The following is a 19930-nucleotide window of genomic DNA, read 5'->3' as shown; positions in this document are numbered from 1 at the left end:
GAAAATGAAAAAAGGTGCAGAAAGTCAGAATTCGGTTCAAAAATCACGCTCAGGAGTCAAATTTCCGACATTTCCGAAAATGTGCCAATTACTGCAAACAGCGATTGGTCATGTTTTTCCCAAACCCCCCTGCAGTTTTCAAAATATCTGAAATGTCGGAAATTTGACTCCTGAGCGTGATTTTTGAGCCGAATTCTGATTCTCTGCACCTATTTTCATTTTCAAATTACGACTTTTTATACTGAAAATATGCCACTTACTGAAAACAGCGATGGATCATATTTTCCCCAAACCCCCCTGCAATTTTTAAAATATCTGAAATGTCGGAAATTTGACTCATGAGCGTAATTTGTGAGCCGAATTCTGATTCTCTGCACCTATTTACATTTTCAAATTACGAATTTTTATACCGAAAATATGCCACTTACTGAAAACTGCGATGGATCATATTTTGCTCAAACCCCCCTGCAGTTCACAAAATATCTGAAATTTCGGAAATTTGACATTTAAATTTCCTTTTAAGGGTCTGATTTTGGTGTGATCGGTTAAGGCTTACCAGTTATGTCAAGCTGTGCAAACAGCTGGCTCTCTGGGTTCGAGTCTACTGCAGGGAGGGTGTCTATGTGTGTTTACCAAAAACGTGCGAGTTTATGCAAGTAAAATATATATATATATATATATATATATATATATATATATATATATATATATATATATATATATTATAAGATATATATTATTATAATTATCATTATTAAGAGAAGCCTTACCACAGCCGGTTGTCCAGCAGAGAGAGAGCCCTGTTACCTAATGTCCCGCAACTCTGATGAGCCTGTCGGTCGCCCAGACGGAATCACGGTGAACCTCTGGAAGAATGGTAGACAGTTGGTGTGGGACTACACATGCGTTTCAACTTTAGCCAATACCTATGTTGACTTCAGTGCTACACAAGCAGGAGGAGCTGCCAATCACCGGGAAGCGGCCAAGTCACGTAAATACAGAGACCTTGAGCACCACTACAATTTTGTCCCCATTGCCTCAGAGACACTTGGTGCCTGGGGTAAAAGTGCTGCTAGCTTTTTGAAGGAGTTGGGGTCTAAGCTAATCGAAACAACTAGAGACCCTAGAGCTGCCAGTTTTCTTTTTCAGCGCCTTAGTGTGGCAATCCAGAGAGGAAATGCTCACTGCATCCATGGTTCCTGCCCGCCATCTGAGGAGCTGGAAGAGCTGTACAACTTGTGACAAGCAGCCTTGCACCCTGCATGTAATCAATATTGTAACTTTTTTTGTGTAATGACATTTTCAAATAAAGTTAGATAAATATACACACATACCAAAAGAATAGGGGTGGTAGGAGAAGAAAATATCAAAGTGTTCAGTGAGGATCCACAAGGTCTTCTCTGAGTACTCTTTATTTTCTTCTCCGAGGCTATGGGTCCCTACACTTGCACCAGAGGTGGTACCCCTTCTAGGTAAAAAAAAAAATATATATATATATATATATATATAGAGAGAGAGAGAGAGAGAGAGAGAGAGAGAGAGAGAGAGAGAGAGAGAGAGAGAGAGAGAGAGAGAGAGAGAGAGAGAGAGAGACTCATAATTTTATATCAGTTTACTTCTGATACCGTTATACTAACAACACACCTTTCATCTAAGTGTGTGGGTGTGTCTGTTACATATATCAGAACCAGCTTTTAGAATATACACGAACCGGATGTATATATTCCTGCAACATATAACAGTCCCCCCGTAATACGAGCAGCAACCATACCAAAGTTCTCTTTTAATGTCAGCGTGGAAGCATAAAGGACCGGTGTAAATATTCACTTTCGTGGCGATAGGATGCTAGGCTTCGCGCGAGGAAAACAGAGGAGCATCGGGATTGAACAACACTCTTGGGGACCATAACGGCACCCAAAAACTCCAATAATTCAGATATATCGCCAGCTCCCTCTCTGCATACAATAGATTCACTCAGCTGCACACTAACGCCTTATTTTGAAAGGTGTTTATGAAGAAATTCTGGTTGTGTAAGGGTCTGAAGGAGTATATGATTTATACAGCTTACGCCAATGTAGATGCTCGCGTTATGGTTAAGTTCCAGAGCCGACAGGTGAAGGAGAATTAGATCTTTTATATTCAGGTTCGTAATATTGGCGATAGAATGAGGAAATAATAATATTGTTTCACTGATGAACAGGAGGCGAATATGTTTTGTGACACCAAGGATGAACTCTGTAGGTGTTGCCCTACATTCTTACCCCTGCCAACACCTGTGTCACTAACAGCTGTATCTCCTCCCCATTAACACCTGAATCTCTTCCCCGCTAATATCTGCGTCTCCTACCAACCAACACCCTCTCACCCAGGCCTAGGCACATTTAAGCTTGGTTTTTAACGTTTTTCATAGACTCCGTAAATTGTATAGAACTTATAAAGATTCTTACTTGCATCGACACGGTGGTTCAAGATGTAATGTTTAGGTAGAGCGTGAGGACATGGGTTGAGACCAGAAGCTGAGCTCACTCATAAGAATGTAATTGACCACTTTCTCAGCTGCTACGTGAGTATTAGGCTTGGGGGCCCAGGTAGTGAAACCGGTTCAGTTATTAAATGTAATGTTCATGCATATTATTATTATTATTATTATTATTATTATTATTATTATTATTATTATTTTATTATTATTATTTTGTTGTTAATGTGACCTAGAGAGCACCACGAAGTTATGGTCGTACTTTGCGTATGTGCGTGTGTGTGTGTGTACTCACCTAGTTGTACTCACCTAGTTGTGCTTGCGGGGGTTGAGCTCTGGCTCTTTGGTCCCGCCTCTCAACTGTCAGTCAACAGGTGTACAGGTTCCTGAGCCTATTGGGCTCTATCATATCTACACTTGAAACTGTGTATGGAGTCAGCCTCCACCACATCACTTCCTTAATGCATTCCATTTGTCAACCACTCTGACACTAAAAAAGTTCTTTCTATTGTGTGTGTGTGTGTGTGTGTGTGTGTGTGTGTGTGTGTGTGTGTGTGTGTGTGTGTGTGTGTGTGTGTGTGTGTGTGTGCGCGTGTGTGTGTGCGCGTGTGTGTGTGTGTCAGAGTGGCCCGGGAATCACAAAGAGGTAACGGTAGAACTTGCTTCAGTGTAAAAGAAATGAACAACTTAAGACTCAGATATACCTGATTTACCTGAGGGCCACTACCACTAGTGGCCTCGAAGAAGACAGCAAGCCGGCGGCTTGTCGAAGGTCCCCCATTTGCTTTGATAATCTTTTCCAGATTGATTTTGAAATTCAAAAAGAGTCTTGTCATTTAGGGCTTCGGCGGGTAGGCGGTTCCATGGGTTAATAAGCCTGTGGGTGAAAAGGCATCGCCTCTTCTCAATCCTACATTGTAGCTTTTTGAAATTGAAACCGTTGCTCCTTGTTTGTGTAACATTAGACGTTTGAAGAAATTATCCGGATCAATCCTCACCAAATTGTTCAGTATTTTAAAAAAGTTGCAGTGAGATCCGTCCAATCATGTCTGGTTTGTAGTGCTGTTAGCCCTGTGGCCCTCAATCGTTCCTGGTACAAGTTCAAGTATGTTTATTGAGATAAGCAATAAATACATCTCAAAGGGATAGAGTAGCTTAGGCTATTATTACCCCCGTCTACTTCAAGTCCCTCAAGGGGCGCACAAATGCTGTGAGTACAAATAGACAAATTACAATACAAGAATCCCATTTAACATTGCATCCTGGTACAAGGGGTGACTTAGCTCTGGAATGATTTTTGTTGCCCGGTGGTGCACTTTCTCCAGAGCAGCTGTGTCTTTGTTCACCTTGTTACGTATAAATATTTAGAGTCGACGTTTTCCGCATGTTTTGTTCATCTTACTGTGTCGTTTTGTTCACAATGTTATTTCGTTTATTTTATTCAACTTAGTATGTATGGGGTTTTGTTCATCTTGTTCAGTATGTTATTTTTTCACCTTATTCTGTATGCGGTTTTGTTCACCTTCTTGTGTGAGTAGTTTTGTTCATATCGTTCTTCATTTGATTTCCTTTACCTTAGTCTATATGGAATTTTGTTCATCTTGTTCAGTACGTTATTTTTTTTCATATTATGCTGTATGTGGTTTGGTTCATCTTGTTCAATATGTAATTTTTTTCCAACCATGTTCTATATGTACTTTTGTTCAACTTGTTCAGTGTGTTATTCGACAGGTTATGAGTTAAACTCGTTCCTCAAACTTATTTTCCACTAAAATCTGTCCGGAATGTTCTCCAGTTTGTGTTAAGCATGTGTTCGAAGTTTGGAAATTTGTTAAAAGTTCGACAAACATATTCGGGAACTTTTTTAATACTGAACAGTATGTTAATGACGCTTAGAGGAGGAAAATAAATTATAGATACGACCTGTTAATTTTGCTCCATTACGACCTGTTACTTTGTCCCATTACCACCTGTTACTTTGTTCCATTACGACCTGTTACTTTGTCCCATTACGACCTGTTACTTTGTTCCATTATGACCTGTTATTTTGTCCCATTACGACCTGTTACTTTGTCCCATTACCACCTGTTACTTTGTCCCATTACCACCTGTTACTTTGTCCCATTACGACCTGTTACTTTGTTCCATTACGACCTGTTGCTTTGTCCCATTACGACCTGTTACTTTGTCCCATTACGACCTGTTACTTTGTCCCATTACGACCTGTTACTTTGTCCCATTACGACCTGTTACTTTGTCCCATTACGACCTGTCACTTTGTCCCATTACGACCTGTTACTTTGTCCCATTACGACCTGTTACTTTGTCCCATTACGACCTGTTACTTTGTCCCATTACGACCTGTTACTTTGTCCCATTACGACCTGTTACTTTGTCCCATTACGACCTGTTTACTCACACTATAAACAACTCCCCCCTCCCCCCTATAGTGGTTGTTTATAGCATCCTATACCATCATATTTTATTACCTTATTAAATAAATATTATTTACGTTATTAAATCAATATATAATACTTTAATATATAAATACTTATATTTTGATAAATAGGTATACTGTACTATATACTATACTTTATACTGTACTGTACTTTATACTATACTTTATTGTGTACTCTTATTATATTATTATTGTATACTGAATACTATACTGTACTTCATTCAGGTCCCTATTGTACTTACCTAACCTAATTGCACTTACCTATTTGTGCTTGCAGGGGTTGAGTTTTGGCTCTTTGGTCCCGCCTCTCAACTGTCAATCAACTGGTGTACAGATTCCTGAGCCTACTGGGCTCTATCCATGCCCTACTGGGCATGTGGGTTGCATGCTGAGGAAAGCCAGGATTTGGGCTTGGAGAATTCGATAAGCCTGACAGGCTTCCTATCCTCGGCAGTGAAACACCACTATTAGGCACATCTGCATTTTTTTCGGCTATTTTAAGGTATAAAAATGAAAAAATTTGGAGATTTAAACTCACCGGGGAAATTTACCGTTACTTGTAAGCGAGGTAAGCACAGTTTATCTGTAAAATATTGAAATACAATTCTTGCGCTAAATGATATTTAAGACAGTTTACAATTTAAAACTAAGATTGAAATATTTATATAAGTTGCAACATATACAAATAAAGAAATATTAAAATGTTTCCAATCTGTTTTTGCGTGACGCAATATGTGTAAGAGCAATAAGTGTATATCTAAACACCTCCAATACCAAGAGTAATGTTACGGATAATTCAGTTTACAGTGTTTTTATTGTGTCACATATGGTATATTTACATGTTTTAATGGCAATTAAACGAAATGGCAATGGTATATGGTATGTTTTAATGGCAATCTGCCCGAAACGCTGCGCGTACTAGTGGCTTTACAAGAGTGTCATTACTGTACTATGCTATGTATTCTCTCACAAACCCAATGTACCTTCTTGTATATAAATAAATAAAATAAATAAATAAATTGGAGGCTGTGTTTACGTGGTTGCGGGCGAGGCCAGGCAGTTGTCTGGCTGCTAACGTCAAGAAAGGGCCGTCTCCCTCACCCGCTTCCTCTCATGCACTCATGATTCCATGTTTCCGGCCCCTACCATGTCTTCGAACCATAGATAGCAGTAACAGGTATATAATTTGCCTTAGAGTCAGCTTAATATTCAGCCCGCAGAGGGAAGGTGGTAAACAATAATAAGAGTGAGTTGGAGAAAGTCCACGTCCACAGTTTGGATCAGCTGTTGAGGTGACCAACACTAGTTTTTGTCTCTTAAGACGCGTACTGGTGGCGTCTTAAGTCAATGAGGTGTGTGTGTGTTAGTCGTTAAGCGGTGGAGGATTGTTAAAGTGTTGGGGGGTAGTTAAGGGCGAACAAGCGCAGCTGTGGTCATGGTTTAGGGAAAATTATTGCATGATGGTGTTCGGGGGGGGGGGGGGTTCGTACACGGTCTGTATGTAGAGTGTTGGCACACACTCGTATGTAGAATTTGGTATATTATAATTATTGATATAGTATAAGAAATTATATCTACTATGTATATCTTATATGGTAGAAAAAGTCAAATAACAAGGGAAGCCTTATCTACCCCTAAGGGTTGCGATTTGACTGTATTCCGCACTTTTTTGGAAAGCGGACAGTGTTGGAAAATAGGTTCGATTAAATCGTACACTGACGTTTCCACAAAGGTAATTTTGTAATTGTCGAACTATATTTTTTTTTTTAGCTATGTTGGGTTGGGTGAGGTTACAATTTAAAATTCATTGGAAAATGTGCAGGGCATTCTTAGGGCCTATTGTCTTGAGTATAAACATCAACCCTAACCTAAGAATTGTGGCAATATTGGTAACGGGTGTATGAGGCACCGCACTGTTTGGATACACGTCTATTGGGGTGTGCAAACTTTGTACATGGTATAGTGTAGATTATGACAGCATAACCATCACCTCACGAGCAAGGCTCTAATGATTATTTTATAATGACGTTCACTATCTGCCAAGATATGACAGTACTCCAATTCAGAGTTCAAATTAAAAAAAAATCCTCAGTAATAATGAGGAATTGGGGGGAGGGGAGATTTGCTAAACTGTTAGCTTCTCATCCTCTTTGAGGCCATTAGGGAGAGGTGAAGTCAAATCATACACAAGTGATGCTTTCATTGCTCTGTATCCACCATATTCAAATAATTTTCAAATTGTTTTTCTTTTTTAAAACTGCAGAACCAATTCAACTCGGTGGGACAATATTAGTTTAGTGAAGGGCTCTAAGGTGATGACCAACTAACACGGTGCATGTGTCACCGTCTGGTGCATGTGTATGAAATGGTGGGCATAGAGCACTGGATGAGGTGCATACCACTGTCAGTTAGGTTAACCACAATTGGGTCTCGCTAGTAATTGAGTAGGAAACTGCCTCACCTTAAAACTGCCAGTGTGCAAAATGTAAGTACTGTATTGTACAGTACTTCAAGTGTTGTGTTATTCCGCCGGAGTTAGGTATAATAACCTAAATTTAAACAGTTATGCTTGTGAGGAACCCTGTATAGGCATTTTATTCAATGTTAGAATCCTGCATTTGACTTTTCCTACTTTTACAGATATCCTCTTGATGTCACATGACCACCTCCGCTAGTCAGACAAAACTGTGTGAATTATATCTGTAGCATCAGCCATGAATAGATCCCTTAATAATTAACTATTTTTGGATGTTCTAGCATTGAGAATGAAAATGTCACACCAGTTCACTGTTCATAGCTAATGCAATTGAAATTATTCAAACACCTCATTTTGAGAAGCTTATTATTACTGTAGACTGATTCTGTGTAATAAATATTTGCAATTTTATTTGTATATAAATTTGATATTTAGTTATATCAACCAATGCCTTAATTTTCTCAATTTGCATGTACAGTATAGTAATATGTTTAAAATATAATGTGCAGTATATGTAGAGACATTTATCGCCCGGTTGAACTAATAAATATTCTGTATAATAATTTTATAATTGTTACAAAAAATGGAAAATAAACACAAATCATGTGTGTTTCTGAAAATTAGCAGTGGTCATTTCAAACAGATCTTTTGCAGTGGAAGTGGTATAGCACTAATTGATCTGTTGGAACAGAGTTGCTCAGTTTACCATATTGCCTATCCTCTATTTGTATCTTCTCTATGCAGGTATTTAGTCAATGGAAATCCACTTAGTCATCATAACTATTCATTGTAGACCTAGTCTATTGTAGACCTAATCTTTGCTATTTTCACTAAATTTTAGCTTCATTTCATTATAATTCTGAATGCTTGAACACTTTTTGGAATATACAGTACTGTACCTGCTGCTTACCTGCTTGATGGGGTTCTGAGAGTTGTTCTTCTCCCCAAGCCCGGCCTGAGGCCAGGCTCGACTTGTGAGAGTTTGGTCCACTAGGCTGTTGCTTGGAGCGGCCCGCAGGCCCACATACCCACCACAGCCCGGCTGATCTGAAACTTCTCTTAGGAAAACAGTCCAGTTTTCTCTTGTAGTGCTGTATACAAAAATCACCTATAAATATGGTGTTTTTTTAATCCTTAAATTTATATTTTCTTGACAGAGTTTAAGAATGTGGAAAGGCTGGGCCGAGGGAGACCAAGGGGGGTCCCCTCCGGATCCCCCTGAAGAGCAAAGTGACACAGACCATGAAAATGTTGAATTTGTCAAGCAAGAGTTGGGGGATCTGAAGGTAGGAATTTAACAGTTGGCGTTTTCAGTTTTTAACGTTTTAAAAAATGCCTATTAAATACAGTATGCATTTCTTATTAAGGTAATTCTTGTATATTTAGTCTTATGTATATAACAAAAATTTGATTTAGAAATGAAATTGTAAATGTCAAAATAATGCAGCCCATCCTCCTATTTTGGTAGTACAGAACTTAAAGTAAAGATGAGGACCATAGTGTATATATACCGACATGCAGTGAAATTAGAAAGTAGAAATCTGAACTGTTGAGTTGGACAAACCAGAAAACTATTTTTTACTTGTGTTTCTTTGACAAACTAACCTAACCTTCCTAAGTCTAATTCATGATATCTAAGGCCCAGTATAATACATGTGTGTGCTATATTAGCCCTAGAAATTTTTAAGTTTATTTTTTAGCTTTATTTATTTTAAAAGAATTCCTTGCTAGTCAGTATACTGCTATCTAAAAGCTAAGCACGTATGAATTCATGACTATTGACGACTGTCACAATAGATACTATCTAAACAGGAGGATGGGTTGATATAATGAGAGATATTAGATTCAGTGTTTTAATTCATGCTAAAGGGTAGTATGTATGTGATGTCTGTGTTCGGATTTTCATCGTTGGTGATGACACGAAGCCTTTTAGGCTACAAGAGATCCTTCTCGGCCAACTACTAACTTTCCCCAGAATGCAAACTTCAACAATTGCCTAACTCTTAAGTACATACTCTATCTACTGCTAGATGAAGAGTGGCATCAGGTGACAAAATGTCCCCAGACATCTGGCCTTCTGTGGGAATTCGAACTTGGGTCCTTTGAGATCAAACTAGGCTTACCACTGCTTTTTTAATTATTGACTTAAATATATCATTGCATGCAATATGATTAAAATCAAGTTCTATGGTTTGTTGACCAGACCACACACTAGAAGGTGAAGGGATGACGACGTTTCTGTCCGTCCTGAATCCATCCTCAAGTCGATTGTGATTCTCAATCACATTCTCAATCGACTTGAGGATGGTCCAGGACGGATTGAAACGTCGTCGTCCCTTCACCTTCTAGTGTGTGGTCTGGATCAACATACTTTAGCCACAGTTATTGTGACTCATCGCCTGCAAGTTCTATGGTTTCTTTTCATTTTGAGTTGGTAAGGTTTTCATTCACTCAGGTATGGCCCTGCTACCTTTTGAAAATGAGTTTTGAGGCTGGTGACGAGAAATATTCCAGATGTGGTTAAAAAAAATTGCAGTCATGATCATTTAGTAGTTGTCTATTACATTATAAGTTGAAATGAAAATTTCCTCAAGTGAAAATTAGCCCATAGGGATGGGAAATGCAACCTGGAGGCATCTCCAGTTGCAACAAATCCTTCGCTACAACGAATTGGGGTTGATCCCTTATCAACTATAGAGGTTGTACTGTATGTTGGTTGTGGTACAATAAAAATTTGAATATGCTCTTTTTTTGAATATTTCCAGTAAGAATTCCTACTAATCTGGAAGTCTGGCTAACTCAGAGAAAAATGGGCCCCATATGATTCAAATTCTGAGCATCATCAGTACAGTATTTATTTCAGTGCATTGGTAACATTTATAGCCTAGGTGATTTGGCACCGGTGCCATTTATTTTTGTCTCGTCAGGCTGGGCCTCATCTGGGTTTTTCGGACACTTCCTTTTTCCCTGCATCCCTGCTCTGCTTGTTTCTTGCTGTCCTGTTAATGTGTTTTGCCACTTTATAGAGTACAGGAGCAGACATCTACTAACTCTTGGCAAGCTAAGAGCTCTCCCTCTTACAACTACAGTACTGTACTCGCTATAAAGCCTGTTGTGGTATCTAGCTAAAAAAAAAAAAAAAAGATAGCAGTGAAAATTCAATATCAGATTCATTTTCCAAGTGCCAGTGGTATTTGGAATGAAGCATAATTGAAGGTTTTTCTGTTGGCAGGAACAATTTGACCAACAGCAAGCATTAATTGGACAACTCAAAGGACATGATTAAGAAGAAAGAGTCAGCTGTGGACTCCCAGGGAAATGAAGTCGAGGTGAGCTCATGATTTAAAATTATTAAATTGTTTTGGTTTTATTATTTGCATAAAAACCCAATATAAATAATGTGTACAGTAGTTGAATGCTTTGACACTGATGGAAGTGGCCTGTGAGACAGATTAGGGCATTTAGGCTTCTCCCACCATATATCAGACTGAAGACATTAGTGTTTTTAGATAGGGTAAATTTAAGAAACATTCTTGAAATGGCATTCAAATGGACAGGGGTGGAAATATTTACAGCTACAGTAGATTGGGCTGCTTTTAATCCTTGGATGGCTTGGAGTATGGAAAAATGGTCATACTCGCCTATGCACAAAATTTTGTTTAAAAATCCAAAAATAATTGTTCACTATAGAATTGTTAATTAGTATTAATATATAAGAAACACACAAAATAAGTGAATACCAGTATTTACCTTTTTACTGGGTGGAGGCATTCTGAAAGGTTGCGTGGTGGCTACGTCATCTGGCATCTGTTAATACGATGCCAATTTTGCTGACACGGAGGTGTGCGAGATACGACCCCTGTGTTCTCCTCGGAGGTTTCATTGATTGTTTATCACTTATTTCTTTTTATTTACAAGAACTTGTTAAATCACATAATGCATGATAATGTTTCAGTTGATGATTGGTTTACCTGGTATACAGTACCTCATTATAATCATATCGAGTTGTGAAAACCATATGAACATCATTGTTAAGCGTATCATGTTATTATTACTGAATTTTATACAATGACGACAAATGCATTCACCGAGTAATGTAACCATGAAATGATAGCAGGAATTTTGTTTGTGGGTCAAGGTAAACGCCTTTACATCCACTAAGAGCTAATATGTCCTTATTTGCATCATACTGTACATGTAAAACCCAAACCATATTTTTTTAAATCATTCGTATTCAATTTCTTCAATTTCTTTCTTTATTATGCATCCCATACCCATCCTATGGTGGGTGGTGGAAAAGGTTACAGAGGCACATAATCAGTTCAGGAACTGAACCCCCATAGTTCGTTTAGCTAAGCAAGTGACAATCTTTTGAAGCGAGTTACACAATTGTTAATGTTACATACACATATACATATATATATATACCATAATATGATAACCACATTTACCTCGTGAATAAACATACAACAGTAACCTATATCTAAGAGTTAAGATTAATCTGGGTTTAAAGTTCTAGGGGATAATGTTCTGTTTAGTAATGATGCAAGAAAGAATGCTTGAAACCTGTCACAGAGTACCTGAGCTGGAATAATACATTGTATTGAAAAATGTTTAACGTTCAAATATGAAAATTTCAAGGTTTTTTAAGAAGTATTCCCAAGATGACATTTTGAATAAATTACAACATTACGTTCCATATGACCTAAGCTACATTGTAAAGGTATTCGGTACTGTATAAAGTAGCACGAGTATTGGGAGTTACAAGCAAGATTAAAGAAACTAGCAAAATCAGGTGAGCCAAATATGTTAATGAAATTAATAAGGAAAACGGTGTTGAGGAGCAGGGTACAGGCTGTAATAGCTTGAGGCAGAGAGAAACAAGTTTTCCTTAAGACAGTTGGAAATCTTAGACAAATATTAAGACACTGCCCTAAGTAATACTGACATGAATAACACATAGCTGGCCAGTAAAGGTCAGGGCCTGTGGAGAATGTCCCTGGTTGGGGGGGGGGGGGAATTAAATGAATTAAAACTCAGTTTTCTTCATTAAATTATTTGAATATTAAAGGCTGTGTATAAAATAGCCACACCGACCTTCCGATGGTAGCAGGTTGGTGTGATGTTGATGTTTCTGGTTTTTGTTGCTGCTGGAGTTGTTGTATGGTATACCATTGTTATCAATCATGAGGTACCATACTGTACCATATTTGTTTAAGCATACTGTGTTTTATTATTAATTAATATTTTGTTGTTACTAAACAGAGATAGTGTTAACCTGTAGTTCTAATAATTGACTATAATGGACAGTAAAAGCAAAATCATTCTAATTTTTTCTTTTAATAGGATTATGCTGCTAGATTGGCCAAGATAAAACCACGCTTAGGAAGAATTGGTGCCAAGAGAAAGTCGGTGCTTCCAGAAAGAGTAGAGCCACTGGGGTCTTCAGAGGACACACTATCGGGAAATGAACCCACCGTAATCAGTGGTGGAGTTAGAGTTCGTGATGCTGTTGAGGAGAAGTTGGTAGAGGAGAAGAAGTTACCCTCATCTGAAAGTGGCAGTAGGGCCAAAATATTACTACTAAGAAAGCAGCTGGAAGAAAATCGACACAAATTTGAACATCAGCAGAAGGAAAATGCTGAGAAGCGTGCGTCAATGGAAGACATGAAATCAAGAATCGAACGACTACGAGCCGAAGTTGAAGAGCGAGATACTTTAATTCATTCATTGCAGGAGGATAGAGGAGCTGCATTTAAGGACTCAATAACTCAAAAACTTTATCAACAAATAATTTACAAAGACAATACAATTTTAGAATTGACTCAAAAAAATAATCAGTTAGAAGAAATTATTCAAGAGCAACGAGAAACTTTAAGTGAGAAAGATAAAGTGATAGAGGCACGGACTGAAGCAGTTTCTCTTGTTGCAAAGGCTCAAGATGAAAAGAGCATCAAAACCTTAGAAGAGTTAGATGAAGTTAGATATCAAATGAAAAAAATGCAGGAAGATTTTATTGCGAAAGAACAGGAATTTTTGTCCGAGAAAGATTCGTTGACCAAAGAACTAAAAGAAAAGGCTAAAAAGGTTACACAACTAGAAGACAATGGTCGTCGCCTTGAAAATCTTCGTTTTGAGCTTAGTACTCGTAATGCTGAACTGCAAGAGAAAATTGTGACACTGCAAGCCGACACTAAAACATTAAGAAACCAATCCGAATTGGATAGAAAAGAAGCTGAAGAAAGAGATTCTCTTTTACAGGAACTCAAACAAAAACTTGTTAAAGCTGAGGCTCATGGCCAAAAAAAATTAAAGGCACTTGAAAAACAATTTAGAAGTATAAAAGATGATGGTAATGCAGGAGAACAAATTTTGCTGTTACAAAATTCTATTGCAGAATTGGAAGAGGAGAAAGGAAACTTGCAACTAAAGTTAGTTGACTTTGATGACCTGAAACTTGCCAATGAAAAATTGACACTTTGTAGAAATAAAATGGAGGATCAAATAAAACAGCTTAATAATGATTTAGATTCTCAGTTAAGTGCCATTACCCTTCTTGAAACTGAGAAAATCAAACTGGTTGAGGGCACCAATGAACGTGAAAACCGAATATTTGATCTGGAATCTGAGTTAACTAGCCTGAAAGCAAGACTCGCAGAAATCACTCAAGCAAAAGTCACAGTCGAGCTAAGGCTTTGTGAGGTAGAAGAGCAGAGAGATGTTGCAGAGAAGGCAAGACAGGAGCTGGAAAATCAGCTGTTTGAATCTAAGCAAGTGCCTGTCGAGCAACTAATGGCAGAGAAAGGAAGTTTGGAGGAGTCTCTACAGAGCATCATGAAGGAAAAGGATGAATTGGAAACAAAATACCTCAGTCAGCTCACTGCTGTACAGGAATGTGAAGAAAAAACTAAAGCAGCTGTACAAGAAAAAGAAACCAAAGTTAAAGAATGTAAACGTCTTATGAACATCCTGACTGATAAAGAAAACACAATTACCACCCTGTCCATAAAGATTGATAAACATGATGCTACTGTGGCAGATGTTAAGAACCAGTTGGTGGTGGCTACTGAAACACTGGAGAGAAAGAGATTTGAAGTTGGAGGAAATGAGTCAAAAATTCCAGCAAGAAGTTCAAAAGGTCAGTGAAGTTCTCAAAACTAAAGAAGGTTTGGAAGATAAGCTGTCAAATTTGTCATCAAAATTACAGTCACAAGAAGCAGAAGTAGCAGAACTTAAAGAAATGGTTGAATGTTTAAATAGAACCATTAATGAAAAGAATATAACCATTCAGAATCTTGTTGGTGAAGTTTCCCATTTACAGGACCAAGTGAAGCATAAAGATAAGTCAGTAAGTGATCATATTAACATGCTTGAACAGATGGAATCTCAAATCAATGCTCGAGACCAAAAGATTGAAGAGTTTCATGCGTCATTGTTAAAGAAAGATGAACAGCTGCTCTCAACAAATGATGTAGTTGATAAACTGGAAAAAGAAGTCAGGAACATTACCCAGCAATTAGAAACGACAAAAGAATCATACGAAACTGAATTAAATATAGTATTAGATATGCTGAATGGGTCAAAGAATCAAGTGGAAGCCTCTAGTATGGAAATCCAGGTCAAAGTGCAGGAAATACAGAATAACCAGATAGTTATTTCAAAATACGAGAAGGAAATCTGTGATAAAAATAGAATGTTAGACGAATTACAAGTTAATATTAAGAGTTTAGAAGAAAAAGTTTCTTACCTTGATTCATCTCTCGCTGAGAAGGAAATCTCTCTTTCCCATCTTCAGGTGGAGATGGAAGAAACATCATCATATATAGAAAACCTTGTTTCACAAAAGTCTGCATTAGAACAAAAACTGTATCAGTTACAAAATGAGAATTTGACACTGACTAAAACTAAATCCAGCTTAGAGGAGGAGATGAGTGAGGTCAGATCATTACTGCACCAAAAAGATGAAAGTATTTCTCATTTCAATTTAGAGGCTACTTCCAAGTCTAATCAGCAAAATCATGATATTGAAATTCTTAAGCAGACGGTAGTAGAGAAGGAGGAGCGAATTTGTGTATTAGAAACATCTGTTGGAAGCCTTGCAAGTGAAGTAGAGCATAAGGCTTCAGAAATAGAGAAGTGGCAAGCTGAAGCCCTAGAAAAAAGTCAATACCTGACTGAAATTACTCATGAGTTGGAGAATGTTCAGTTACAAGTTGAGAAGGCAAATTCTGTCATAAGTGACTTGAAATCCCAACTAACCCAGAATCAAGAGCTGCTTGTTTTTACTCAAGAACAATTATCTCATTCTCAACATCTGTTTATTGACAGTCAAGAGCAGTTGACACAGAAGGAGATTGAACTCAAACAAACTCTAGGTCAGTTAAGCGAGACACAGATGCTGTTGACCCAAACACAAGGGCAGTTGGACAAAACCAAAGAAGATCTTAGCATAGCCCAAAGCCACTTAGAAGAAACTCAATCTCATTGTGAAGAAGCTACCATAATGGTATCTCAACTAAAAGAGCAGATAAAGTTGAAAGAAATTAAACTTGAAACCATAGAAAAGCAAGCACTTAGCCAGCAAGAAAGTAACACTAAGGAAATGGAAACAGTCAGAATAGAGCTCCAACACTTGAAGTCAGACGTTGCCAAGCTGGAAATCGATCTACAGGCTAGTAGAGAATATGCGGAGAACTTGGAAATAGGTTCATCAAAAATACAAGAATGGGCTACTCAGCTGGAAGGTGAGTTAGAAACTGCAATTGCAAACCAGAATTCTGCACATAAGGATCTCATTGAAGCTAAAGATGAACTTGTCGTAAGAAGGAAAGAACTAGAACAACTTCAGTTAGCTTTGGAGGAAGAGCGGCAGAGAGTCGAGACTATGCAAACCGAACTTGTTCAGACTGTGTCCTCCAAAGAGCAGCAACAACAGAGAGCAGATTCACTCCAAGCAGAGTTGACTCAAGCACTTGCTCTTCATCAGCAAAGTGAAAGTGAAGTGACTGCCCTGTCACTTGTTCAGCAGCAAAACATTACTCGTCTAGAAAGTGAACTTTTATTTGTAACTCAAGCACGTGACCAGTTACACACAGAATTTGACAAGAATTTGTTTGAATTCCAAGATCAAACGAAAACTATTACTCTTCTTACCACAAATATTGAAGAATTGAATTCGGAAATCAAATCAAAAGATGAAGAGATTCAGTCCTTAGAAAGAACTGTTGTTGAACATAAAAATACCTTAACTGAATTACAGAATTCTTTAAGAGAAATGATGAAAGAAAAGCAGCAGCTTGAAACGCAGCTGGCAGAACTGCCTTCTGGTACCTCGGGAGACTCGCTAACAAGATTAAAAGAAGAGCTTGCAGTAGCACAAGAGCAAACTCAATTTCTGGAAGAAGAGTGTGATGGTCTGCGTGCTGATGCCAACACCTTAAAGCAACATTTGCAAGAAGCACGGCAGACAATCACACTGCTTCAGACAACACTTGCCACTCAGTCACAGAGCACGACAACCACATCATCGGGATGGGAAGATTGGGGTGAGGTGGACCTAGGAACACCAGAACCAAAGGAATTGCCAAATCTGGAAAACTCTTTAGTGAATAGCCTTCAAAAATCTTTATCTGATAAAGATGAAATGTTGATGATGATACAAGATCAACTTAAAGATGCTCTCCAGCAGGTTAACACCATTTCCGAAGAGAAAAAAGTCTTGGAACAGAATTCTGCTCATCAAAAACAGCAATGGGAGGAAGATCGAGAAGAGTTACTTGCCATAAAGAAAAATTTAGAGGATATGGAATCCCTACAGAGTACTTTAGACCAAGAGAGGCAAAGACTGTATGCCCTAGAAAAAGACCTTGAAAAGAAGCAACAAGATATTGAGTTGTCTCAGCAGCAGATTGTCTCTACAACCTATCAACAACATGAGCAACTGCAACAATCAGATACATCGGGTTATTGGTTAAATCAGGAGTACACATTAGGAGCCTGGCCACCATGTGAACAACCATCTGAAACTTGGCCAGTGGCTGATCAAGAGGCAACAGCCACTACACGAGAAGTTTCCCTGACACAAGCTACACCAACTGCAAGTCAAGCAGCAGAAATTAGGGGAACATCTACATCACATATCCAGTGGAACCAACCAGGTGATGATCCATTCACTTTCTTACAGAAGACTGAAGAAAATAATGACAAAAATCCAGCTACTTGGTTTGACGAGTGTCCTCAACAAGAACCTGAAGTGTCTGCTAAATCTGTGCAACCTGTTGAAGAACTGGTGGCCAAGAAAGAGATGGAGGAACCATCTCAGCAGCACAAAGAGCCAGAAGAATCAGTCAATGTGGAAGAACTACAATACAGACTTTCATGGTATGAGGAACAATGGACAAATTGGACGAGCCATTACACACAGTTGCAGGCTAGCTATCAAGAGGCAGAGCAACAAATAGCTCAGCTGACGCAGCAACTACAAGCATTCCAGAGTAGTCAAGCTAGCACTGATGAGACAACACCATCAAACATTCAATTGATTTCAAATGAAAGTAAAGTTGAACAACAAGAACAAGATATTTTGGAACTACAAAGCAAGTTGTGTGAAATTGAAACAGCACATGAGCACCTTAAAGAAGAAAATGATAGTCTTCAGCAGCAGATGAATCGTATAGGTGAATTAGAAGAACAGCTTGAAAAATTGACCGGTTCTGCACCAAACACAAACCGATTGGAAGAGGCTGAAGCTGAAGTAGACCGACTCCGAGGCTTTGAAACACAAGTGTATGAATTGCAAAGCCAAGTACAAGCACTTCAACATCAGGTTGGCAAAAAGTTATTTTTTTTTATTAATTCCTGCACATTGATCAGTTTTATTATCTGGTCATACATTAACTTTGAATGATGGTGAAAAGTTTTTGTGCCAAAGTTCCAGATTTGACAACTTTTTATAATGAGGTTGTGAAATTTGTCGTTATACCAAACTTTGCCTCTTTCTTTTCATATCTGTGGATCGAGTTATTTATTTTCAGCCATAATGTGACTTTTTTTCTCTATGCAACCCTAATCCCAAGGGGGGTTATGCAGGGGTCAACCCAACCCTGTGTTGGGAACTTCTGTTCTTATTTCTCAAGGGTTGGAGTACAGTACTTGTATTGTCGTCTTTGGGGAGGGAGGGATCGCTGTTTGAAAAACTTTGTTTCACAGGTGAAACAAAACAAACCACTGCCCTTCAGAAACAAAACAAGGTAAACAGGATTGCATCAAGCAAACGACCCTTGTTCCAACTCGCCTAACATCACCAGATGATTGCAGGTAGGTCTTGGGCCACTGCCACCCACTCTTGCGTGCCTGGTACCTTCGAAGTGTATTATCCCTACTGGGACTAGTTAATTTTAACCTTACAGCTAAGAGGTACTGTATTGGGGTCCTTTGGACAATTCATTCTACATGGGGCAGTGCTTTGTTATTGCTCGTGTTTATGCTTCACAATTATGTTATTTGCCTCCCGCATTTCATGTCCCTAGTCATTTATTTAGCTGCAACTTGAATTTGGGGTTTCCTTCCTTAACATTGCCTTGCATTTATATTTTTCCACGTGATATTTCTCCCATGAGAGCGTTGGGTTTACTCCTCGCCTAGGTGAGCTCCTTTTGAGCGGTTTCTCATCCAGGTAGTAATTGGACTAGGCAACAAGTTTCCGTGCATCTGGGAGCTCTGTTTACCTCATTAAACTATTAATTTAGACATGATGGAAATCTACATTGAATTTATTGCTAGGTTTTTCTACTTAGATTTTCAGGATATGTTTCAGTATTTTTGGATGCCACTGGGCATACCATATGCTTCTGTCACTCCACCTGTTGGATTCTGGGTTTTTCTGGTCGGTGTTTTTTAACATCTACACACACAGAAGGCAGCTTTTTGTGTTGTGGCTTTTTTGCAAGCTTGAGCCATACAGTACTGTATTTTTCAGTCTTTGGCCGTTGTCGGTGTAGAAGCAGGGGATTCTCTCTCTTATGAGTAGTAGTTAAAGGATTTGGCTCTAGCAACCTGTGCTGTCCTTTGTCAATCTTCCTGTTTTGGCTGTTGTCTGACCTCAGCTTGTTCAGCCTCCCAGTCCCAACTTCAGCTCGTTCAGCTTTGGCAGAGCCTCTGTTGCTTGCCATTGGGATGGATGTTTCTTCTTCTCCTTATCTGCAGTTGCCTAGGGCATTCTGTCACCTCCAGCCTGCTCATGTATCCCCAGAACCCATTTAGTCATTGAATGTGATTTTGTTGTTGCCTTTTTCCCTTGGTTTTTGCGTCTTCTGTTCTGATGTTCCATGTCCTCGTGCTTGAGAGGCCTTTAGGTAGGAGGCACCCTGCTAATTTTCATCTTCCCTAATCTCTGGTCTTATCTCTACTTATTTCATGGGTAAGCCCTTCCTTGTATTAGTCTGTCCTGATATATTGCTTCCTTTCAGTGAAGCCACTCTCTCTCAAAGGCACTGCTGTGAGTGAGCACAGGGAAGATAGT

At 38.6% G+C, this 19930-nt stretch overlaps 1 protein-coding gene across 1 annotated transcript in view; it reads left to right on the top strand.

Moving 5' to 3' along the window:
* Positions 1-5979: 5979 nt before the first annotated feature.
* LOC123764328 (golgin subfamily B member 1) overlaps positions 5980-19930 on the top strand; it is a 35742-nt gene continuing 21791 nt past the window's right edge. The window contains 6 exon segments of the mRNA XM_045751944.2: positions 5980-6111; positions 8568-8696; positions 10643-10681; positions 10683-10739; positions 12757-14505; positions 14507-18235. Coding sequence (XP_045607900.2) covers positions 8577-8696; positions 10643-10681; positions 10683-10739; positions 12757-14505; positions 14507-18235 — 5694 coding nt within the window. The 5' untranslated portion in view covers positions 5980-6111; positions 8568-8576.

The sequence above is a fragment of the Procambarus clarkii genome, chromosome 82 (assembly GCF_040958095.1).
Source record: "Procambarus clarkii isolate CNS0578487 chromosome 82, FALCON_Pclarkii_2.0, whole genome shotgun sequence".
NCBI lineage: Eukaryota > Metazoa > Arthropoda > Malacostraca > Decapoda > Cambaridae > Procambarus > Procambarus clarkii.
The sequence above is the reverse complement of the archived record's forward strand: the minus strand, read 5'-3'. Positions and strand labels throughout refer to the sequence as shown.